General features: G+C 46.7%; 2 protein-coding genes across 5 annotated transcripts in view; one reads left to right on the forward strand and one right to left on the reverse strand.

The window, feature by feature from the left end:
- LOC119393978 (CRISP/Allergen/PR-1) overlaps positions 1–24241 on the forward strand; it is a 329781-nt gene that overhangs the window by 294504 nt on the left and 11036 nt on the right. The window contains exons 1-3 of one of the 4 annotated variants that reach the window (XM_037661191.2): positions 12153–12673; positions 19913–20263; positions 24010–24097. The exons of 1 other annotated variant lie outside the window; for it this stretch is intronic. In XM_037661191.2, the coding sequence (XP_037517119.1) occupies positions 19952–20263; positions 24010–24097 (400 nt within the window). In that variant the 5' untranslated portion in view covers positions 12153–12673; positions 19913–19951. Of the gene's footprint in view, positions 1–12152; positions 12674–18919; positions 18939–19912; positions 20264–24009; positions 24098–24241 lie in introns of those variants that run through there. 2 more of the 4 variants (XM_037661192.2, XM_049415575.1) reach the window with 2 other exon arrangements.
- The window catches only part of LOC119393983 (ubiquitin-conjugating enzyme E2 Z), a gene marked incomplete in the record, with an annotated part of 162269 nt that overhangs the window by 92409 nt on the left and 45619 nt on the right, over positions 1–24241 (reverse strand).

The following is a 24241-nucleotide window of genomic DNA, read 5'->3' on the forward strand; positions in this document are numbered from 1 at the left end:
CGTGCGGGCTGACGTTACGTCGCAACATAAGTTACCCTTTAAACGCCAGTGTTGTCGACGTGCCTGGTAAGCCCACGAAGTGCAGCCAGCTACTACACTTACAAAAACACGTCGATCCACCTCGTAATGCTTGGCACAAAGCCATAAAATGCAGCGTAGAAGATACTCGCTGACTGCTTCGCATAAAACCTGTTGCCACATTGCGTGGGATCTGTCGATTTTTTTTTCTGAACAGTTAATGACCGTGTGAAAGTGAGCTGAACAGCAATATCGGAACAATTTAGGCTAAATTGGCGAAGTTTTTGTATCGAAAAGTCGTAAAGAGATTTGCCTGCAAGAAAATACACTGCAAAGCACTTTCGATGATCTGATAGAGCGTGGTGCGATCAATGGGCGAGATATATCACTTTTCAGTAAAACGTTTTACACACGCAACACAACGTGACTGCAATTATAACCGAAATGTAAATGTGCGTTCGACTGAAATACTGCCTACTCTATGCGAACTAGCAAATAAACCCCAAGATCAATCCTGTTTCGTTGCAAAAGCTGCGTTCATTCGTTTGGCGCGACGTTCTCGCTTGCAGGCGAGACGTATCAGCACCACCTTGGCCAATAATTTATACACAGTACACTGAGTCACGAGGTCATGCCCCTGCATGACCGCGTATGTATAAAGTCCGCCTGAATGGTACAGTGGCTACGGTGCTCGGCTGATGACTAGGAACCCACCGCGGTGGTCGAATTTTGATGTAGACGAAATGCTAGGGGCCCGTGTACTGTACGATGTCAGTAAACGTTAAAGAACATCAGATGCTTGAAGTTTCCGGAGCTCTCTGCTATGACGTGCCACTTAATTATGTCCTGGTTCTGCCTAGTGAAACGCCAGATATTATTGTGTAAGTGTAAGAGATACCTTAAATATAAGTGTTTGCTGATATCTTAACGCTGAGATTTATTAAACTGTACAATAACGTACAGGTACTAAATGGAACACCGTGCTATGCGAGCATGCATTCAAAGCGAGAGCAATCTATTGAAAACAGCTATTCCATTGAATAGCTGTTGAGATGAAACGTATCGAAAAGGCGAATCCATCTGCTGATGTCACCGGAACGCCGTTCACAGCACCGCCATCGGTGACGCATTAGGCCATGCAAGAGTGTAAATTAGCATGAACTGTAACGCAATAAAGGTGTTTATAGCAACCGCAATGTCCTGATCCAATCACTGCGATGCAAGGCAGAATTGCATGCAATGTGAGCAGAGAACAAAAAGTTGTAGTTCATAGTATTGTAAATTGTAAACACAGGTGGAAATTGGTTGTTATGAGGTTGTAAATGAGAAGAATAGTGCATAAAAGTGAATGCCGATACTGAAATCAGTATTTGATTTCCTTGATTTACGCTGATATTGAGACGACGCAATTTGACTCGGGCGGGGGAAGGAGGCAAGTGAGCTCATCGGACACGCTTGCTAGCCAGTGGGTTCTACAATAAGTTCTACTGTAGATCTCAATGTAATGACCTGCGATGATAACACCTACGTTGACGGATACGTTTGTTGCTCAACACTAAATTTGATCTATGTAACGCTAAATTTGCTTCTTCTTTTTTTTTGTCCCATCTTTCCTTCTTCCTTTCTCAAGTCTTTTCATCCCCTTCCCCCCGTGTAGTGTAGCGAACCAGGTGAAACATGGGTGTAACCTCTCTGTCTTTCTCTTTCGCTACCTTTATCAGAGGTAACAGTGCGACGTTACCTGGAGGCAACGTCACTGGTGACGTCAGTCACGATACGTCAGCCGTGTAGCGCCTTTCCCGACTGCTGCAGGAAGTCGTTCAAGCGACGCGCATTTTTAGCTAGGCACCCCATTACGCACGTTTAATTCACGCATAAGGCAACGAGGGCAAGCGAGGAAGTGCTCCGCTCGCGAACGCCAATATTTGTTTGGCCAGATGCGCAGCAGCAGACACGATACGCTGGCCGGATACCTTCGGCACATCATCTCTTTTTCTCTTGCTGGAAGCCAGGATCACATTCTCTCTGACGGTCGCGTAGCAACAAGGCCGAGTCAGTCACGATTCGTCACTGTGGGCCCCACCAGCCATATAGAGAGGGTGTAACGCAGTACGAGCGCCTGAACTTCCGTGACCTTCGTATCGGGGCTGTGCATATGCGTTGGTGCGGCAGCTTGTCGCCCTGCAGTCTTTCTTCCTTTGTCTATGGCGCACTTCAATGACGTCGCCCTAATGATGCCGGCAGATGGAGTCGCTGGACGCCCGAATGGCCTTTCGAAAGGTCAGGGGTATGAGAAGCCGGCGTTTAGGAAGAGCTCCGTAGAGGTCACAGAACTCGAGACGGTATACGCAACGCGGACAGGAGACAAATCGTGTGATTACGACACACTGGGGAGCTTACGTCGCGCGTGACGCTGTCCTCACGTCAAGTCGAGACGACGTGACGTTCATCTTGACCGTGTGCAAGGCGGAAGCACAGTGCGGAGCTCGCGGAGGAAGTCGTAATAGGTCGTTGCGTGCTTCATTAACGTGTAGGAATGAAGTTCTCGGTCTCCTTGTACGTAGACTGAAGTGTGCGGTATTCATCCGGCTGTATGACGGCCAGGTGATAGAGACGAACCAGGCGTGTTCATTATATGAACGATTAAGACGAACATGTGTTCTAAAGCTCTGAACAATGTTTCTTTCCTATTTGTATGCTTTTTATTCTCGCCTCTGTGACGCGAACTCTGAATGGGTGCTAAGAATGATTGTGATCCCGAAAATACGAAAGTTCTGTTCTGTTCTGTTCTGTCCTGTTCTGTTCTGTTCTGTTCTGTTCTGTTCTGTTCTGTTCTGTTCTAACTGGCTTGCTGTGGAAAGTTGGGGTTTATATCCTCCCGGTTACTCCATTTCTATAAGTTCTGCAGCGCAAAAAATGGTTGCCCAAAAACAAGAACGAACAGTTAAAGAAAAACATATAACAAACTGACTAAAACAAAGAAAATAACGTGGCTATGGACAGTTCACCTGCAGGAGTTCACTTTCTGATGAAACGTTCACACTCAAACGTTTCTTTCCAAGTTCTACCCGCGGTACACGGACTAACAGATAACTTCGCATATAGCTAGACAGCTGTTCATTACAAGCGCTTATCTAGTCCAATCTCCACTAAGAAGTCTTTTAAGAAGATGTTCGCCTTTTGCTGAAAACTCTTTTCAGGGCGCGCTCCCAGTAATTTTTGCAACTCGGCACTTACGTACTGAGGTGGCTACTCAAATGGCACGAGACAACTTGGTTCGGCTCTGAAAGCTAGCAACGTAGCACCTGTTTATATTCCCTATCACACCGTCATCTCGTTCTCGAGTATAGTAGCTGATCAGCTCCTTATGCCACGCGACTAGTATAGGTTTTCTTCGACGATGCTGTGCTGCTAAACCTGCCGGAAGCAGTCGAGGCCGATCAGACCGTGAAGTTTCACACACTAACAGAAACTAGTTAGACACTACCAAAGGATACACCTTCAACTGTCGAAGTGATAGACCGCCACTGCAGAAAAGGTAAGCCCCGTTCAGCCTTCGCTCTATTGAGAAGCTGCGTAATTGGCGAGATTTAGAGGTCCAACCGTCCCGTTCACAAAATGTGAAGAAGTAAGCTCGTGCCGTGGTGTGCGGATACACTAATGAAATCAGCGCTGTCGTCGGTTTGCCAATTAACCTTCGGCCGCTTGCATGTGGAAAGGCATCGAAATTGAGACGAGTTTTCCATGGAGCCAGGCGGGCGAGCGTTCATATTGCGCTTGCACGAAGAGTGCACACCTGTATGTTCTTCTATTCCTGCCTCAGTGTGGTGCTTCGTCCCGCGGTAATAACGAAGGGCCTCGAGCGACAAACCAGTCATGCCCGTATGCAAGTGCCAATTATAGAGGTCCGTGCACGCCGCCGGTGAAGGTCCTTCGCCGCGGTTGAAGGCCTTGCGTCACGCTGCCATGCGTTGGTTAAGGCAGCCAGGAGCGCATCGCGCTCGACGTTTGATTTGTCTAACACCCCTTTCGTAAGGCTGGTTTGGGTCGCGATTGAAATTTTCCAAGTCTCTCGAAAGAAGAGCCTTAATCTAGCAAAGTGGTCATGCAGATCTTGATTCAGACCAACGTTCCATGCATCAGCCGTCTAAAAATTATATGCAGCGAGTGCTTTTGTCCCCCCAAAAAATATAGTCATCTGGCTTGCTTGCGTTTCCTGTCTTGAAAACTACACGCTCACCGTTTACCAATCAAGAATGATAAGTCACAGTAATAGCTCACACGCCGTTCGTGACCCGAGAGTACTGGGCTCACGGCGTTAAAGCATGGAAAGGCGCGCAAGGTAGATGATTATCGTTGTTGTAAGGCTAAGAACACTCGTAAGGGTGCGACTGTTTTTTTTTTTTAGGAGATGTTACGGAGCCGTACAAAACAAATCGATGGCTGACCTAAGTATGTGGTGGCGTAACTAAAGGGTGCGATCTATGGTGTCAGGTTGCAAAGATGTAGTGAAGATGTAACATAGACCACACGAAAAGCACTGACGCGATACCAGCTACCCACACACTTCGATCACTCAGCAGCATTAGTATAGTGCGGGCTGCGCAGTTGAAAATAAAAGCATAAGCGTGTATACTCGGCAGCGTCGGAAAAAAAAGACGCGTATTAAGGAGGAAGAAAGGCGACGTAGTCACGTCGAAGCGTTCGCAAGGTAAACAAGACGTGACCACAAGGTGTGTAGTCAGGCACGTGCCTTCAACGATCAACAGAGCGCGGGGCTATGCAGGCGTCTCTCCGGAAAAGCTTGAACTTCGGCAGAGTGGCTTCCGCAAGACGTCGTGTTCTTCAACATATGGGTGATTTTCCGCAAGGATTGCAAGTGCGGTCTTCGCTTCCTGCTTCTCTTCAGACTGCAATTCATTGTTCAGAGTTTTGGTGCTAGAAGCCACCGTGCACCTCAAGGTTCACAGAAAGGTCTTGCCCTTTAACACCAAACCTTGTATTCATTCATTCATTCATTCATTCATTCATTCATTCATTCTTCATTCATTCGATTCGGCCACAAACGGCACGGTCTTCGTCATACTAACGGCGTGCTATTTATATACGCCATTCGCCGGTGGTGGTACTCAGAAATAGGAGTACATCAACGTGTTTTCGTTATCTCTAGCGAGATGGTGTGAAGAGCTCGAAGAGCGCGCTTTAAAGGTCGTCGCCCCACGCGTTAAGATGAGCGTCCGCCTCTACAGGGCGTGGTCGCTCGAGCGCGCGCTCTTATCTGTGATGGCGGTGGTTTGTACATCTTGCGCTCTCACCGCAAGCTTGCTTTGAAGTTATAGAGAGCACGAAGGTCACTTCGCTCACTGCAGCGGCCGCTTTTGCGAAAGGAGCGCGCTGCTCACAAGCAAATTAGGTTCAACTGTCACAGTTCGCGCTCATCCTGTGTATACTTTGTGTTCGTTTCGTGCGTCCTCCTTTGTATTTGACCAGCGCGCTTTAACTGTCGAGCTGTGACAGTTCACGTTCATCCTCTGTATGTTCGTTCCGTGCTTTATTTAAAAAATACTGCCAGTCCTGTCTCATGTTAATCAAAGCAGGAAATGGGGGTTACAGCAGCTACAGCAACTAGAGAGTTCAATTACAAATGTTCACAAAGTAACATAGAATCTCTGCTTAGACAACGATACAGGGAATCAGCAAGAGATTACAGCAGGTTGTGCAACAACGAGTAATAAGTAAATAACTCTAAAGATAAGTTAAACACATGTTATACAATATATTCGAATACAAGCAGAACAGTTATATCGAGTGAACTAATGGATAAATTAGGTATGGCTACAAATAAATAAAGTAATAACGTAATTTAGTCGTGCTGTGTTAGTAGAGCTTCGTCGATTATCGCAGTAAACTTGTCTAGCGAATCAATGCTAGCAGTTGATGAGTCAAGTTCATTCCAGTCTCTTATCAGTGTCGGAAAGTAAGAGCACTTAATGCAGTTAGATTGAAATAAGGTTCGTTTGTTGTTGTTGTTGTTTTTGTGCACAGGAAGTGAAATATGTTATTATCACGTGTCTGTCTTCTTGTCCCGTAAAAAACCGAGGTATGGTCATGTATCCGACAGATACGACCATACCTCGGCCTATGATGTTTCCATGGAATTAAGGAAGCGTTTTTTCATGCGCTTGCTTGAGACACACTTGTACATAAAGCCTTATGATTTGCGTCGTTCGCAGTCGACAGTCGTCGCGGGTACTTCCCCTCCTGTGGGGTTTTACACGTTACTTCTCGAAGGGAGACACAGGTAAGAATTCACTTAGCAGTACTAATGCACACCTGGTTCTCGGACACGTGCATGAGCCATAAGTGAGCTTCAGTCGCAGTGCTCGCCGTGTAAAGTTAAACGGTGGAACTCTTCTGCGTTTAGCGCCCCAGTTTTTCCGCATGTCTTTGCTCGGAAAGGGATTTGATACTTTTAAGTCAACGTTATGTTCGGCCAGTAGTGTAAAAGTGTGGGCATATCTAGAAATTGTGATCTACTCACTAAGCTTTATAATCAAGTATAGAAGTAAATTCTTGCCTTTAATGAGCGTATCGCGAACTTTCAACGTAATAAAAAAAAAGAAAAAATGGGAACTGTATTCGGGAGTCCCAGCCAAACAACGCATGTATATACTCCGTTGCATACATCAAGTGCAACGTTGTGGAAGCTATATAAGAAGTTCGGTTAGCAGTACGTGTAACTCCGCGCGTCTTGCGCTTGGCTTTCGTCGTTACTAAAGGCATCTCTTTCCAATACCGCTAGCATATTTTACATAATACGTAGTTTTGAGAGCCCTCCGCTGGACAAACGAACACAGATCGTATTACGAGGAAGAAGGCGCCATTACGAAACGTGTTTTCATAAACGTGCGTACTTTAGTCATCGCCAACGCAGCATAAATGACACGAACGTACCGTGTTGTTGCTACCAGCGAGGGGATGAAGAGCAAATTTCGTCAACAGTGTTTGCGAAACAGTCACGTATAGTCGTCCCTCAGCTTCGCGTTGCTAAATAAATTGAGCTCCAGAACTCAGTATAAAAGCCATTAGCTATTGAGTATATATAGCATGTGCTACTCCGCCTCCTAATAGTGCACCGGCAGAATTGGAAGCTACGTGGCGAAAGTGATTAGCAGGAAGGAAATATTGGAAACAAGTTGTGTACTCTATACATATGCGATAGCCCCACCGGTCTTGTCTCTTTCTTGATCGCTTGCCAACGAGAACCAAAGTGCCGAGCCACTGAAGAACCTCTTCTACCCAGGAATAGTTCTTTTTTTACTTAGTTATCCATCGTTCCTAAATGCGTGGCATTTGTTTACGAGCATTACTCGAACAATTAACATTCCTTGGGCTCAGGCCACGTCGTGCATGGCCGTTCGTTTCCGCTCAGCGTACACATACGCAACGCCTTCGTTTATACCATCGGTGGCTGCCCAGATGCTCGACAGTTACATCATCGCGATGAGCTGCGCACACAATGCGATTGTCGATCGCCTCGTCTTTCTTTTGCTTCCACTTTGATGCGCAAATGACTGCCGCTCCGAGGAAGGTCACCGCTGCTCTCGCGCCATTTTCCTTCTTTGAACTGGGCAGGTCAGATCTCCAAGTGCCGGTCTGCAAGGGGCGGTGCCCCGTGAGTGGTGGCAGGACTTCAGGGAAAAAGAGCTGCGCAAGTTGGTTTGAAGGGAGTGGCTGTGCGTCTCATGTAGTGCTAGCTCACAAAACGAGACAGATGCCCACGTGATAATGGAGATTTGAAGTAGTCGGCGGTTTTTCAACTGGTAATGTCCCCATAGTTCAACTCGAGCTCAAAACGTCCCTTGTTCCACCACTCCTCATTTAAGTCTACAGCTCTTGCTGTAAAGGTGATGCACTACAGCTATATTATGAGCGGTGGGTTATAAGAAATTTTGGTCTATTTGAATGCAATATTCACCTAAATGAAGTCACGTTCGTAATGATAGCAACTATTGCGCAATGAGTACACCCGAGGACGAATGTTTTGGCCTGTTAATGTCGGTTGCGCATTGTCGCGAATACCGCCCATGGATCATGACCAAAAGGAGATGTCGCAGTTCTGCATGACTTATGCAAGAAACACCGATTGCACCTCGTGGTTTCTAGAGTGTATGGAAAATGATGCCACGTGATAGCATATCACGCGCATGTGTTCGCCGCGCATGGTGCATACTCGGCTACGAGCCAACTCGTCCCATGTTTGTTTCTCATAAGCGAATTCTGATTGCCGACGCGGTTCAAAGCGAGCACTTTCGCTCGTTACACATCAAAACAAGTAGAAATGTCAGGCGTGCGCAGACTTGTCGTCGCGATACGTGACCAGTGACAAAGGCGGCGGTGCACCGTCGTTAAAAGGTCGCAAGTAACCACAACTTTGTTACGTAACATAGCTGAGCGCGGTCACTTTCCTGTCACATAAACCGGCGTGGGACAAGATGCCTAGATACGGACGTTCATTTCTCTTAGTACGCTCTGCCACTTAACGCGATAATGCCGGTGACAGTATACTGAGAAGATGGAGCCCACAATCACAAAATCTTTATTCTGCTTTGAAATGTGATAGGCTCTATATATAAACGGGCGAGGGCAACGGTGGTGCCGCGTTTGATACGGTAGTCTTGGCTGTCAATTGCACCACCTGGTCGACTCTTTCCGGAGCGCGATGATCTGTCCCCGCATGGTCATCAACTATGCCCGTTTCAGAAAAGTCAGCGGCAGGTACGACATTGCTTAGCGCATTTATCCGTGGTCTTTCCGGGAAAGCTAGATGTTCTGCATGCGCGTGTGTAAACCCTCATCTTCCAAGATTATCAAGCAACCGCTTCCTCTGGACGCAGAAGCCGCGGCAAAACCAGGCAGATGGCTCGTTACAGGACTGAGTGCAACTTCGAGAAGCAGAATGCATAGGCATCAACGCCCGAAATGGCTTTCAGGCCGATTCTTTTTCAATTTTGTAAAGTAAGATGTGCGATATGCAAACAGATGATGCGTGAGGATGATTATTATGATGATGATGATGGGAAGAGAAGATGTGGGAAGTTCCTTCGCCGTAGAGTTGCTGTATCTTAACCGACTGAGACTGAAAGCGAGTTGCTTTTCCTGAGATAAGTGACTGATAAGCTATTTCTTCTCGTGACACTGACAGCGTTATGTCTGCAAGAGCCGTTTGTCCCAGTATTGGAAACAGGGGAATGTATCCACTGACTCGTTGCCTTGAATTAGCGCTGGTGCGCTGCAAACGAGAGTGATTCTCCATATTGTTATTTTAAATGCGTGTGAGTATTCAGCCTACAGCTTTTGTTTACGCAAGTTCCACTCGTATAGACACTCTGGCTAAGGCAATGCAGTCATCTGCATTACTGTGCGCTAAAGTTAATGGAAGTAAGCGAAAAGAAATTACGACACTGTGTCATTTTAAAAGACTGCACAAAAATATCATGCGAACAATACCCAGAACTATAACGTGCCGGAATGTTCTTTGAGTAAGTCGCAAGTGCGCAGCTCACGTTGCACTACATGGTACTAACGCTCGCTTCTTTGTCATTTGTTATTTCGTCGATAGTTCTTTAGAGACTCGTTATGAATCAGTTTCAATTGTGTATTGCCAGGTGTTACTTTGGAGACCGTTAGAAAAGAAGCCTTCTTATTTCAGCTTATCCACGCGCCATAAAATGCGGCGTGGACACAAGATATAACTGACTTCACCAGATGTTGTACTAATGGCGACTTGAAACATTACACCTAACGCTACAATTTAATTGAAGTGAGCGGGGATTGAACTAGTTAGTTGAAATAGAGATCGTTTTCGTCAGTTGCCATTAAGTACTCATGTAGTCTTGCATAGCGAATGGTTTGACTTAGCTTGACTTAACATTACGTGCTAAACGACTCTAATAGCTTAAACGACCCTAGTGGTTTGTAGAGCTGCTCAGTGGATGCAGAATTGGACTGGTGTAGCGGGGGCATCCTAAATCCCCTCTCCTCCCGGCCTTGATTATTCTAGTTGATAGGATAGGATAGTAGTATGCACAGACAATCCATACCACTTTAAAGTTTTGGCTTTCTTGGCACGTTCAGAGTTTACACAGATTAGGTGTAGGCCATGTACTTGAAAAGCTAGATGCATCTCTACCTAACAACCGCGTTCTTCTCTTGCTAGACCTGCTTTTGGGGAATTTAAAACATAGAAACCTCGGCCACAGTAAAGCATTGACTGCCCGAAAGCTTAATGTAATAGAGACCGCACAAAGAATAAGAGGGATTTTCTTTTAAGCTTCGGTGCGGTACCAAAGTCTTTATAAAAATATGAAGACACATACTATGAGAATGTCTATGGATCACAAGAGAACACTGAACAAAAGAAACAAACCTTTAAAACTACCAGAATGTGAATTAAACTTCGCTGAAAGATATACACAGATATGTTGAAGGAGAAAAAGTGTTCGCACCAATTATGTTAACTTACACTCATTTCCGTCAGATGTTCGAGATGGTCTTGTTTCTCTTCCTGTTCGGTGCACAAAAAAGGAATCGAGAGCACGAATTGAGAGCATGAGGTGTGCGCAAGTTTGCATCTAGGTTGCAGCTGACAAAGTGGTGAACACTTGTATCCTATTTGTACGACACCGAGCTCGACTGTTGACGGTACCCAGGAACAAAAATGAAGATGAGGCCAACGAACCGTTGCACGTGTGTACACCTTTCGTCAACACCTTCGCGACCTATATCGCGGGTTTGTGATTCATTTCTGCCCGGTGACAATACTACGTGACGTCGTTTGCGCTATGCAATACGCCCATTCGTGTTTGCTCAAGTTTTACACTCCACTGGACGTTCGTTACACGTGTGCGTAATGTCCCCCAGCAGCTTGTGTCGTTCAGCGAAGTTTACGATGTACGGACCTGATGAGCGGAATGTTCTAAAGCTACAGAATATTTTTGTGGTTTAGGTGCGTAACAACCAATGCTGTCATTTCCACGCCTAGCTCTACGGAACAGTCAGAAGTGTGAAGATTCTGAGCTTCCCATTTCTAGTGCCTTTAATATCGGTAGGGCGATTGCTGCGGTGACAAGGTGGGTGTCCTCGCAGTTATTTCGTTACTGCAACTGCGGCCGTGCTATCTAGCATTCACTTGACTCATAATTTCTAAGCTATGATTCTGGCACAGTGGGCTCCGGGTGGATGAGCTTCCCGTACTGTGGCAATCAGTAAATAACGGTAATGTAGCTAATTGTGTAGAAATAAATGACGGATGCGTACAACAGTCAGACTCTGGCTTTTATTTTCTTTAACCTTTCGGTGTACTGATTGACCCATTCATGCATTCTATATTGACAAGAATTACTGAAGCGATTTCGCTAATTGGTCATGGGGACGATGTGCTATCTCGCTGCAAAACGTGGCTAAAGAGCCAAGCACATGGAACGCATATCATTCGAACCTTTGTTGCAGCGTCGGCACGTTTCTTTCGCCACATGGCTTCCGCACGAAAACTATTGCTCAACTATGGTCAAGTAGTACCTCTAGTACGAAATTACCTGCGACCCTAACGGGAATACCACCCCGGACTCTTGGGGGCAAAAAGTGACAACTTGCACAAGTAAAAATACTGTCAGGTTACGGATGAGGAGGCCGACGAACTGGGCATCTCTTGAGACAGCAGTGTCCCATGCAGTAAGTTGTGGTTGCTCTCAGTCTTTCATCGTCGCCAAGGTAACGAGTATTATTTCAAACCCACGTTCAAGAGGAATGGAACGACGGACTAGTTGGATTGTATTCGTAATCGCTTTCTAAGCTCAAAGAAGACGGCACAAGAAAGACAGACAGAATAAGTACCATGTCCTAAAGTTACGTCATGTCCGTCTCCTTTCTTTTGTCTCGCTTCCGCTACTGTAGCACGCTCAAGCGCTCGTGTGTGTGCGTATGAAGGATTCCTTCGCGGAGGCATTGCTCGTCTCCATTTCTTGGCCGTGAATGTGCTGCGCTCGTCACACTGACGGTCACCACCAGCTCCGCATTCACGAGACGTGCCGCCCCTTTACACGGAAGAACGTGCACTTCCCCTGCAGGGACTGGGCTCTCACGGGGCGGGGCAGCATGGGTCCGGCGGCTCGCTTCCTGCCGAGGGCCGTCGAAAGCTCGGCCCAAGTTCACTCAGCCGTTCACGGGGACATCATTGACGTGGTGGCGGTGTCGTGGTCGAAAGACGGCCGCGGCGTCGGTGGCAAAAGCACCGAGCCAGCCGGTTACGCTGTAACGCGCGTGCAGAGTGACCTTGAGGAACGCCCCTCCACTCACTCTCTCCCCGCCGCCGTCGCATTATGTATATACGTTATATGCAGCGCTGCTCCGTCAGCGAGTGCAGAACGCATTCAGCTTACCTGGCTATAAGAACGGCCTTATTCTCTTCTCTGGAACATCGCACGAGCGAACGATCAAGCGCCTGTGCTTTGCAGTTTGCCTGTATAGGGACGTCGACACGTATCTCACGCTGGTCCGCCGCGCCACTGCCTGCGTGATTCGTGCTCTCGACTTGTGATTGCCCTTACTGGAAACAAGATCGACTAGCATCATCTGCCTGCTCATATTTGTCCAGGTAAGCGAGTTCAATTTGGGCTAAGAGCAGTGAATGTTTGACACCGTTTCGCCTATCGTTATTAGACTTCATGCGCGAATGCAACTTGTTTGTTTACGTGCGACGCGCCTCATGTGCTGCTATGTAAATACGTTGTACCTAAGGGCAACTTTCCGAAAAAAAAAATGTTGGAAGGTTCCGATATCTCTACATATTTATGAGCGTTCATCCGGGAAATTTTCCATTGGAGATATATTCGGATGTGTTTCACTCTAAAAGGAATTTTAGGGCTGTTGAGAACCTTTTTGTGACATGCCGCTAGTGCTCGGGCGTAGTTTCGGTTAAGCAGCCAAAGGAAGGAGCACGTTTCGTAAAATAGCGTTACTAATGTTCGAAGCGCGATTCGTTATAATAGGAGAAAAACCAGTGAATGATTAGTTTTGCACGTCGCGAGAAGGTTGGGGCATACAGGAATGTCTGCATCATATTCCGCATGCTAGCCTGTCAACAATTGAACGGTCTTGTATTACGTTGTCATGAGCTCGTCGCCAGCACGCTGTCAGCCTGCCACCAACACATGTGATTTAAACGCATTTATATTTACTAAAGAATACAAATATTGAGGGAATATAGGACATTTCAAAGTGTAATGCCGACGTGCTGAAGAACCTCACTACTTGCAGTCAATTCCGTTGCGTCGTAACTGTCTCATATAGATGGCTTGCACTGACGCCGCTGAAACAGCCACGTTGGAGCACCAACGTGGTGGGACGTGACCTTTGTGATGTCACGTTAGTGTCATCAGTACATTGCATGCTGGTTCCTTCCTTATTCATGCACAGTGGTTCAATAACGTTCCAGCGACGTCGTTATCACACTGAAGCAGGTTAATCGCCGTGTGATTATATACTGCTTTGACGTCATCTAAGCCGCCATGTAGGAGCCATGTAGTGCGTCCCTGACATCACGTGCAAGCTATGAGTAATCTTAACCGCTTCGACGGTGTCTCTTACCAAAGAGTGCCTTCATGTTCAAGATCCCCAGATCAAGATGTTCAAAAACCTTCAGCATGACCGGTGGATGCACTCCAGAGGCGCGGATATCTGTAGTTAAACGAAGCTGTGCATGTCACGTTATCGCCATTGTATTTCTTCCTTTTAATTTTTTTTTACTCTCTCTCTCTCTATTCGCGATATTTTGCAATGTTCACTTTGCTGAGTATGACAGCGTTAGCTTCCCGCTTATTTCTTGTTTGCCCGGAACATCAGGTTTTACCGGCGAATTATCAATCCTAAGAAGTTGGCACAGGTTGTTCAAGGTTGCTGTGAAAATGTCACTCTGTTCTTTCTTCGCTTAGGCAAATATATTTTTTTTTTCAATTGACGCTTCTCTTTTCTCACTCTCTTATGAACGCTCTGGCACATCAACGGGCACACGCTTGAAGCTTCGCGCGACGTGTCACAATCAGAATTTCAAAATGTCCATCGGCTTTCACCGACATAGCTGCCTCGTCCACGGCCTATAATTGACTTGTCATGTGGGAAAGAAACGTCGCATTCAAGACCGTCGGTTCCACCGTTGCGCAGATAGACAGCGTTTCCAGTCGGGTGCATGTGTGTGTCTAAGAGCATCACGCACAGTCTGACGCGTATTCTTTATTGGCTTGGCCGGCATGCACGTGTGTGAATCGCCGCCGCCTTTGCTGTGTATGGCTGCCCGCCTGTGCGTAGCATCAAACGCTTCCGCTTTTTTTCAGCTACGTAGATCTGGCCAGGCATTGAACTGCTAGTACCTGAATTCCCTATAACTTAGGATAGTTCTGAAGTTAATTCACTCATAAAGTATGAAGCCTGAATTTAATGATCGAATTCCGGATGACATGTTCGTTCTCTTCTAAACCGTCTCGCAGTAAATAGGTTCTAAACAACGCACAATCAAGCTCCGCGCTTTCAGTTCCTCCTCGTAGAGATAACATACATACAACAGTGCTTACACAGAAAGAAAGCTGGGATAGTTGGGTTCCCATTTTGGCATACTTCTGGAGCTATATAAAGCGGGACGCACAGTAAGAGAACCTGACAGGAGTGAATACACGACCGTTATGTATTTTCATGTTGGCTGCCCGTCTTTTTCTTTGTTAGGGCTTTAAACTACGTCAAATAAAGTAAACTTCCCCTGCTGCAGCTGTATCGCAGAACGCAGTTCAGCGATTCGCTGGAACCAGGATGCTTCACCGTGGTCACAGGTGGATATATGCTTTAGTTTCTAAGCGTGGAGTGGTTCAACATGACGGTGGTAACTTTCAGCCATGTTCGCACGAAGCTGAGTACTTTTAAAGGATACAGGGGAAATGTCACCGAATCACTGGCGAATAATGTCGGGAACTGGCGAACGCCAGAATGCGGCGAAAATGTGTCGTTGTGGTTCTCGCGTGTAGGTAGTAAGTTATGTAATGATGCGCCAAAATCTTGAAAGGCGGATTCTTACTTCCATGTTGACTACAAATAGAAGTTAAATTATGTCGTTGTGCAACAATCCCGTCAGAAATGCTTCTGTTTTCTTAACCATACAAACAGAATACATTCGAGTATCGTATCATGCCGCAGGAGGGCCATGGCTTTCTTGGTAAAGCGCTAATGTTCCTAAATTACTCGTTTTAGCTATACGATGATGCTCCCAGTTTGCCAACTCTGATCTCCTTGCATGCAAATGACAAGAAGATCAAGGTGCCGAGAGAAGCGCCTAAACACACACACGCACTCTCTCTCTCTCTCTCTCTCTCTCTCTCTCTCCTCTCTCTCTCTCTGTTTCTCCTCTCTCTTTCTTCTCTCTCTGTCTCTCTCTCCACCATACTGCTTAACTGCTTGGAGCGGAAAAACTCAGCAAAGCAGACATAAACATTCAAGGCGCGTTTTCGCAGGAGGGTCAGCTCACGATGGCCCGTTCCGCTTATCTAAGACGCATTGGCGTGTTTCTAGCGCTAGGAGACGAGCTTTTACAGGACGTTAGCCTTGAAGTTTATTGAACCAGAGGAGAGAAGAGGCTGGACGAGGTTCAACGGCTCATAATTTTCATTTCTAGGAACGCGCACGCATCATCAGTCAGATTTGAGATCCATGAACATAAGACTTCCCCGACGGCGGAGGTCCCATGGATGTCGTTTTATTCAAAGCCTTAGTTATTCCTTCCGGTCTGTTTATCTGGTTTTCCTACAAGGGAGTGGGCTTCGTTTCCCACTCCGGATGCGATGAGCGTCGCGCTTACCTCAGCCCTTGCATGTCGAGGGAAAAATCGCTTGTACGAAAATGTAGCTAGTCATCTTTATGCATAAGCTGTTTCAGTCAGCATAAGCGCGAAAAGAGGTTTCGAACGAATACTTCAATTTCCCAGGTGGTAAGCACGCCATGAATAGGAGAACGATCATAAAACTGTCCTGCATGAAGTTTTTGTACAAAGCGCGGAAAGGCCTCATGCACGAGCTATACATCTTTTTTTTTAATTTCCTTGACGGTGTGTGTGTGTGTGTGTGTATGTGGGAAAAAGAGCGGGTGTGGGTGGAGTAGCGCGTTTTCCATATTGAAATACCACTCGCTGGGAAAAGTGCACGTATTTAAATATCTTAGAACCGCATCCGAAAATTGAGATCGCGGAGGCTCGACACTTACGGCCTGAACTAGGACTTAAGGTAAATTTTTATATCATTTTCCCGGTGGTACTTATACGTTCATTTATGAACTGCATTGATTGTATGATGACTCCTGCGTTTGTCCAGTCGCTGGTCTTTGTCTCATACCTAATAAGACGACGACACTTATAAGAGCAAACTGTTTGGGGGTGCCGTTAATAAGTCAAAGCAGCTGAGGCTGACGAAGGCAATGTTTAGGGACAACGGACCTGCGAAAGCGGCTGCAAACGTATAACTGGCGTTCGTTGTGACACTTGACCTAAAGGCTGCTGCGGCACGTTCTAGGATTTCTTGGCCTGGCAAAGCAGCAAGTTAGACTTATTCTTTGATGACGCGCCTGTGCTCATGACTCGCTGTTTAAATTAAAACTAGCCTTTCTAACCACGTAACTAATATGATAAACACCCAAGTTCCACTGACAGCTACCAAAACAGACAGTGAAATTCCGGATAAGTTAAACGTTCCACGGCCCCGTAAATACGAAGGTGCTAGGTGTCATGTAATCCATACTAAGCTTTCATAGTGTCATGACGGGGCACCTGTCCATTACAATTTACTTTGAAAACAACTCTGTCAGCACAGTATGGAAAACCCGGAAATGATTCAGTGTGTTTACTACAAGTGTTTCCTCCGACTGTGTGGAATAGTACACGTCCTTTCCTATTGTGCTCCACGCTGACGAAGCTAGTGACACCGCCAGTGTTCTGGCGTGCGCTGCAACGGTCCACCAAGCACATGTGACGCAACTGCCTCCCGGAGAACGGGGTACGTGTGCTTGCGTTGTTTACAGCATAGCAGCCGACACACGTGTGACTGTGTTCGTGCACGTATGTAATTATACCAATATACCATCAACATAATATCCATCAACGTATGTAGTTACACAATATGCCATCAACATAAGCACCTTACCTGTGGTGCGCTGTATGCAGCGCACTGCAGGTTATGTGAAATCATCCAGGACTGTAGAATACGTGCGGCAAACGGGGCCGCCCAGATAAATGACCGAATCGAAGAACATGTAAATAAACAGAAAACGTCACCACGTGTATTCCTTCACACTATGAAAAACCATAGTTTCTCGATCGATATGTCGTATTGTGGCAATATTAGACAGGAACAGCACGCAACTACTGGTTACGTTTTGTATCATGTAAACAAGTAACGTACCTGTAAACAAGACCTTTGTTTTTAAGCTTTAGTTCTTCAGTTCCATTTCGTAGGTTTGCGTAAACGGCATGCGCACCTTGCGTAACGTAAGTGTCACGTCTGCACATGTTGGTACATGCGTTTTATCGTGTCAGATGCCAATGCTTTTAACTAAATTCTTTAAGTTCTGTATTAGATCTGTCTTCGCTCTCTCTTACAAGTATCCAGCTGTAATTACCACAAAGCCCTCCTGCGTACATGTTATAACCTCATCGCATTCGTGACTTCTTCTTGCTCAAATGACAAGCGCGTCGAAAGGTTCTCGGTTGTTTCTGCGAAGTTTGAGCTCCCGTAATACTTCTCTAACCCCGTAATCGCACCTTGGTACAGAAAACGTGTAGGGCTTGTTCTGTTCGAGATATCATTACTCGCGCGGCACGCATTCAACTGAAGCACTCCCCCTGTCATTACACGGGATCGGGTAGGCGTGTATCCTCTGCAGACGCCTCTTCGTGGCCAATGAATGCTGCCGCGTCGCATGTGATGATTGCCGGTTAGCGGAAAAAATACTGCGCCGTCGCTGAAACGGTCGTGCGTCAGAGTCGTAATAATATGAATGATTCTCGTCGGCGTGTTTTCAGTTCACTTCTTTATTGTAGCGCAGAGATATTTGTTTCGAAATGAAACGTGGGGCCCCAGTGGCGCTTTCCGAGTCTGCTCCTGCAGCTGGTTAATTCAGCCGAGTAAATAGTTAGGCATTACTGTTATTGTTGTTCACTGTATGCCATCTTGCCAGATGCACTTGTTGCGTCTTCACTAGCGAGGACGTAGTCATGAAGAGGGTATTAAAATACGAATGGAGCTACTTAATTTTGATGTCCCTAAAAGCATGCTCACGGGCTCGTATATTTATGGGCATTATATTGTATAAAGAACCGTCAATATTCAATGTATCAAATAACACTGACTGCGATGGCTAATTATATATTAAATGCCATCTTAAAGATTAACCACTTACGTGTTGTTATAAAATGCTGTACTGGCATCTCGAGCAGCAGAAAATCAGCATCCACTCCCCTAGTTAGTCACTGCGTTACTCACATCCGCTAAAACGTGTGAGTAACATTCAGTCGACACTACACGCTCATTTTTTCCCGTCTCTTATCTCACGGTGATGCCACAGGCGTCACAGGTAGGTGGCAGCGACAGTTCCGATATCGATTGCCGGACGGTGAAAGCTTCCATTGTTTGTTGAATTTGTAACGGGCACAACACTCGGTTATCTTCGTCACCGACCCCATGCCTTAGAAAACGTGTGCGTCCTATCAGTGAGACGCCGTGTTCGTCTCCTCCTCTAACTTTTGCCGCATAGCCACGGCTCGAAGATAAGAACGTAAGACGGGCAATTTTAGGCCGGCCGAGAGCGTCAGAGGCAGCGCGGCAACCGTTCATGTGAGTATTTGGAGCGGGATTCTGAGCGAGGCGTTTTAACGTGACATCCGCGTGTGATGGCAATGCTCCTGGAGTGAGCAAAAATTGCACTGACAGACTCCAATATTGATAACTGTTGGGGTTTAACGTCCCAAAACCAAGATACGATTATGAGAGACGCCGTATAGTGGAGGGCTCCGGAAATTTCGACATTCTAGTGTTCTTTAACGTGCGCCTACATTTAAACATACGGGCCTCTAGCATTTTACTTCCATCGAAACGCGGCCACCGCGGCTGGGATTCGATTCGTCGACCTTCGGGTCAGCAGTCGAGCACCATAACCAATAGACCACCGCGGCGGGTGACAGACTTTGTAAATCATTCAAACTGTGACATGGATTGCTTGTGCCGCGTTATTCGCACGCTCATCTTTAATGATCATTAAAACTTGACCATTGATTTTTGCATGTTTGCCTTTGTTCGAGCTACATTAAGGGAACAAATTGGGCTCGTGACTTTCAGTGATCGCTGATTTCGATAATCCTGAAATCTAACGTGTGACTACAGTAATACAAAAGTAGACCTTGCAGGCCCCGAACTTAGGATAGCCTATATATACTTAGAAAACACATATTGACCCGCATTGCAAATTTTACATGAAGGTCGTACGTGAGTGTTCCTATTTTGGATGCATGATAAACTAGCTATGATTGCTGGGCTGCACAATTATGTTTATCTAGCTGAAGTAACCTTGAAGCCAAAAGGGCCGCTAAGCTGCGCCACTCATTATCTCTCTACACAGCTTTATGAGCTGTAATACGGTGTTGCTTCATACCCGCAATTCCAAAAGCCTCGGCCGCATACCCAATGGCGCGTATGCACGACATTTGAAGATTCGCTGCAGAGTTGGATAATCTGTGGTAGTCGTCACACGGTATCAATCTCTCAATCTCTGGGCGTAACGTTTGGTAATCACTTTGCATATTTTCTTTCAGATTTCATTTGGCCCGGATTAAGCAAGCAGCACACTGAGGATGTCCGTTATGCGGCTACAAATTGCGCGGTACCTGTTCCTACTGCTGCCATCGCTGATGATGTTGCTACTGTTGACTGCTGTTCCGAAGGGCGAGGCAGCGCCGATCATAACGTCCAACTGCAGCGAGACCTTCTTGCGCTACAGCCAGAACCACACCATGTGCAGAGAGGAGCCCGCGTGTGAGATTCAAGTGGCGGGCATCGACGACAACGTGAAGCAGCTCATTCTCAAGCTGCACAATCACTACCGTAGCCTCATCGCGGGAGGAAACGAGACGCACATGCCGCCGGCAGCCAACATGCTCGAGATGGTAAGGAAGCGTGCATGGTCGTGAAATGAAAAAAAAAAAATCTAACAAGATCAGACAGCTTCAAGAGAGTGAGGGTTAGCTTTGCAACTAAACTTTTTCTGGCTAAATGCAATACTATAAAAGCTCGCGTTGTTGGCTCAGTGGCTATGGACTAATGATATTTAACGTGAGGTACAGGGGCAGCGCCAGGGAGGGGGGGAGGGCACGAAGGGGCGGCCGCCCCTCCATAGCTCTTGCCTGCAACCCCCCTTCCCCCCCCCCCCCCCCCCCCCCCCAAAGAGCAAACATTGTCAAAATTCAAAGCATAAGTTCAGCGCATAACTCACTTACCGTGGGTGCCCCTCTTCCCGTAAAATATCCTGGCGCTGCCGCTGATGAGGTAGCGGGTTCGACTCGTGGATTTAATATGAAGCAGTTGCAAAGATTGTCGTGTGTTTGGGTGCATCTTGGATTATCGTGTGTTTAGATGCGTCTGGAAGCACTCCAGCTGATCTCTCCTTTTAGACGTCACCGTGCAATTTTGGGACGTTAAACTCCAATTTTGTAACCAAACGAAGTTTGGAAATCGCGATGCTGATTGCCACATTTTCTTGCATGCAGTTATCTGGCGTGTCCATGAACGAGTGACTACTGGTAGACTCCACGATTTTACGGTGTGCAACCGCCTATAAACATGTCGCGGTTCTGAAGTTAACAGCTCGTGCGTTTCATGACTCGCCTTCGCGCATCTATTGTGAACGGAGGTTAACCACAAGGGCGAAAAGGCGGTCACTAATGCAACATTTCTCGAGAAATTTCCGTCACATGTCAGTACTTTCTTCCGTCAGCTGTCTTAACGTTCTTAACCAGTTTCTATAAGCTTCTTGCTCGACCAAAGCCACATTTTTTCCTCATTCACGTAGCAGATTGCCGAAATTCCTGCAACCTCCCAGCGGCATCACTTCTAAGGATATAGTATTTCGATATGTTTCATGCACAGCTCGTCGCAATTCCCATATTCCAAAGCTCGCAAACACCTTCCATCGAAGCATAGCGTTTTTCATGGTCGCTCGCAGCTGAACCAGTGATTACTAGGCCAAATGGGCTTGTCAAACAGCCCCGCTAGCCGCGATTCCCGAGTCGAAGAGTTTCGAAATGGGCTAGCCCTTCGACCACGTGCGCTATCGAGGAGGTCTATATGCGCGTCGTAGAGCGTGTGTATATACAGCTTTATAGGAAGGAGACAAAGCGTGACACGAAGCCTGCAATTCGATTTCCTCATAAGGCATTTTGCGAGTCGGGACAATGCGCGCTGGTGAGGTAAGCCGACCTTGGCACCCCTGTCTGTGTGCCTGCGACGCCTCCGCCCCTCCACACTTCCAATGCGCCGACAGCGATGGGGACTAGCAGGTGAGCTTTGTTTGCTCGGTAGAAAAGCTGGCCATCGCGGCGTTTTCCTCCGTATGATGGTTGCTGACATTACCGTAAAAGCAGTTTGTGCTTAGAGCCGTCTCCGCTGGAGCAGTTTTCGTCTCCTTCATTGATGGACTTTACGAAGAAATGAATGGCACCTTGGTAGCACTTAAGATTTGCTTGCTAATGAGCGTCGTACCGCCTGTATCGTTTATTGCGTGTCCTTATCAAGGCGATGTACGAAAAAAACGTACTTCCCACTATCGGATACTTATAATCGATCACCTTTATTAGTTTAGCACTTAGGTTGCCGCTTGGAATGTAGTGATGTGCTCATCGTTTTTCATAGTTCTCTCGTGCTGTCATTTCATTTGGAAAGTACTGCATCATACTGCAATCAATTAGTCGATTGCGCCAGGTTAGCCTTCCGCACCAGTCCGACTGCATGCTATATGTAGGGACCGTTCTTATAGTTTTCTAGTTTTTTTAACTAGAATTATCACAGTAACGTCATATAACCTGTGAACGCCGCGCGGCATTCCTAGCTCGAAACTTCAGTAACGGCTCAGCGCTGTTTATAAATGAGAGAGAAGGTTCTTGGAGATTTTCCCGGAAGCGCTAGGCAGTCAGTGATAGCCTCGGAATGCGGGCACTCGCAAAACCGGGAGCCCTAACTCTGCGTTTGCACAGTCGCTCACGTTATCGCCCTGTAGGTCCGGAAAGCGTGCATAACGCTCTTGTCAAAGAGCACACACCGATCTCCGTACGGGAAAGCAAACACAACTTGCTTGCCTAAAGCACCCGGACACGGACGAGGATTCCTAGCATTTGAAAGCAAGCCGAGTAGAAATACCACGTAAATTACCGCACTTTTGGTCGCGTATATCGTGTCAACTCTTGAAAATAAAATTCATTATCTCATTTTTATCGCGCGCGAATGCTAAACAGGAAGGACAAGAGCTCGAGCGTAATTGGCACTGCGAACTAATATTTGGAGGAATATGGTTGTGGAGTGCTACATAATAATTGTTCGGGTTTTACGTCCCAAAATCAAGATATAATTATGATCGACACCGTAGTGGAGGGCTCCGAGAATTTTGACCACCTGGTGTCCTTTAACGTGCACCTAAATCTAAGTGCACGGGCCTCAAGCATTTCGCCTCCATCGAAATGCGGCCGCCCCGGCAGGGATTCGACCCTGCGACCTTTGGGTTAGCAGTCGAGCATCATAACCACTGCCACCTTGGCGGGTTGCCTATCGCTCCGCTGTTTCTCTCGTACGTATAATAGAAGTTGACAACTAAGCTTAAAAGAAACCATCTCCTGAATCCTCCTACGTACACCACGGCCAACTCTTACACTCTAACTCTGTCATCGATTGAAGATGGCATGTGACATGTATACGGACAAGGGATGCATACAGTCGAATACCGTATGGACGAGCAATAAGCGTCACTCTTCGCTTGATTACCGGCAGGGGGTTACCTTTAGAAGGATACCATACTGTACACAAGTATAGAACTATCTGAAGGAAAGGATAGCGATTTATGCATATGTATAATCGCGTATGCTACATTGATCTCGTGCGAGGTCTGTAGGAGAAGCCCACGAGGTGCACGTCCTTGGAGGTAAAGCGCGTGACTTCATACCAAGAATCCTTTGATTCAGGTTGACCTCGTGGGCCATGCAAGACGGCCAGGTAGTCCCCGGCACAGAAAAAAAATAAAAGCACGCCCATTTGGAGGTGCGTGCCAACTTCGATTCCAGCTTCGGCACGACCCGCTGGCACGGTAAATGCCAAGTGAAGTTGAAAAAGGAGCCTGTCACGTCGCGTCTACGCGGCGACGAAACGCAGAGGGGCGGTTCTGTCTAATGCGATTCTGTTGATTCCCCGGTCGCACGTTTAATGACCACGCGGATCGTAAACAGTGTTTTCCGCGTTTCCTCTTCGCTTCCTAATGCGCGTTTTGAGTTCTGCAGACTGTCTGAAATTGTACACTGCGCCAGATCGGCTCATACGTGAATTCTGCTTATCAAGTATTACATATTATCTTAAGTATTCCGAAGCTTTCTCGCTTAGAAAGAGGCATTTCTACCTTTTTCTTTCCTTAAGGAATGCATTGGAACAGTTCTTGTGTGTCTTTTATGTTGCTGCTTCGTGATTGTACAATGGATACTAAGAGTTGATTGAAAGTAAGCAATTTTTAGGTATAAACGAAATCACCAGCTCTTCAATCCGCCCGCTGCTTTTCTCTCACACAGTTTAACAGCACTTTTTGCGTCTTCCTTACGTGCGTGCCTGACTTGGCTACAAAGTTTTCTCTTACTTGAAACCTTCGCCTTGTTCGACACAGGAGTGGGACGATGACTTGGCGAGGGTGGCCCAAGCGCATGCCAACCTGTGTCAGTTCGAGCACGACTGCCCGTCATGCCGATCAATGGGTAAGTGCTCAACGAGCGTACGAATTTACAGCCACCATTGCCTAATCTCTGCAGCCAATAAGATTCACAGGAAAGCAATTAGACAACGTGTACTGAAAGGTTCATATTAGTTATTTTGGGCTTCTATGTACACCACGGCGCAGC

This window comes from Rhipicephalus sanguineus, chromosome 5, assembly GCF_013339695.2.
Source record: "Rhipicephalus sanguineus isolate Rsan-2018 chromosome 5, BIME_Rsan_1.4, whole genome shotgun sequence".
Lineage (NCBI taxonomy): Eukaryota > Metazoa > Arthropoda > Arachnida > Ixodida > Ixodidae > Rhipicephalus > Rhipicephalus sanguineus.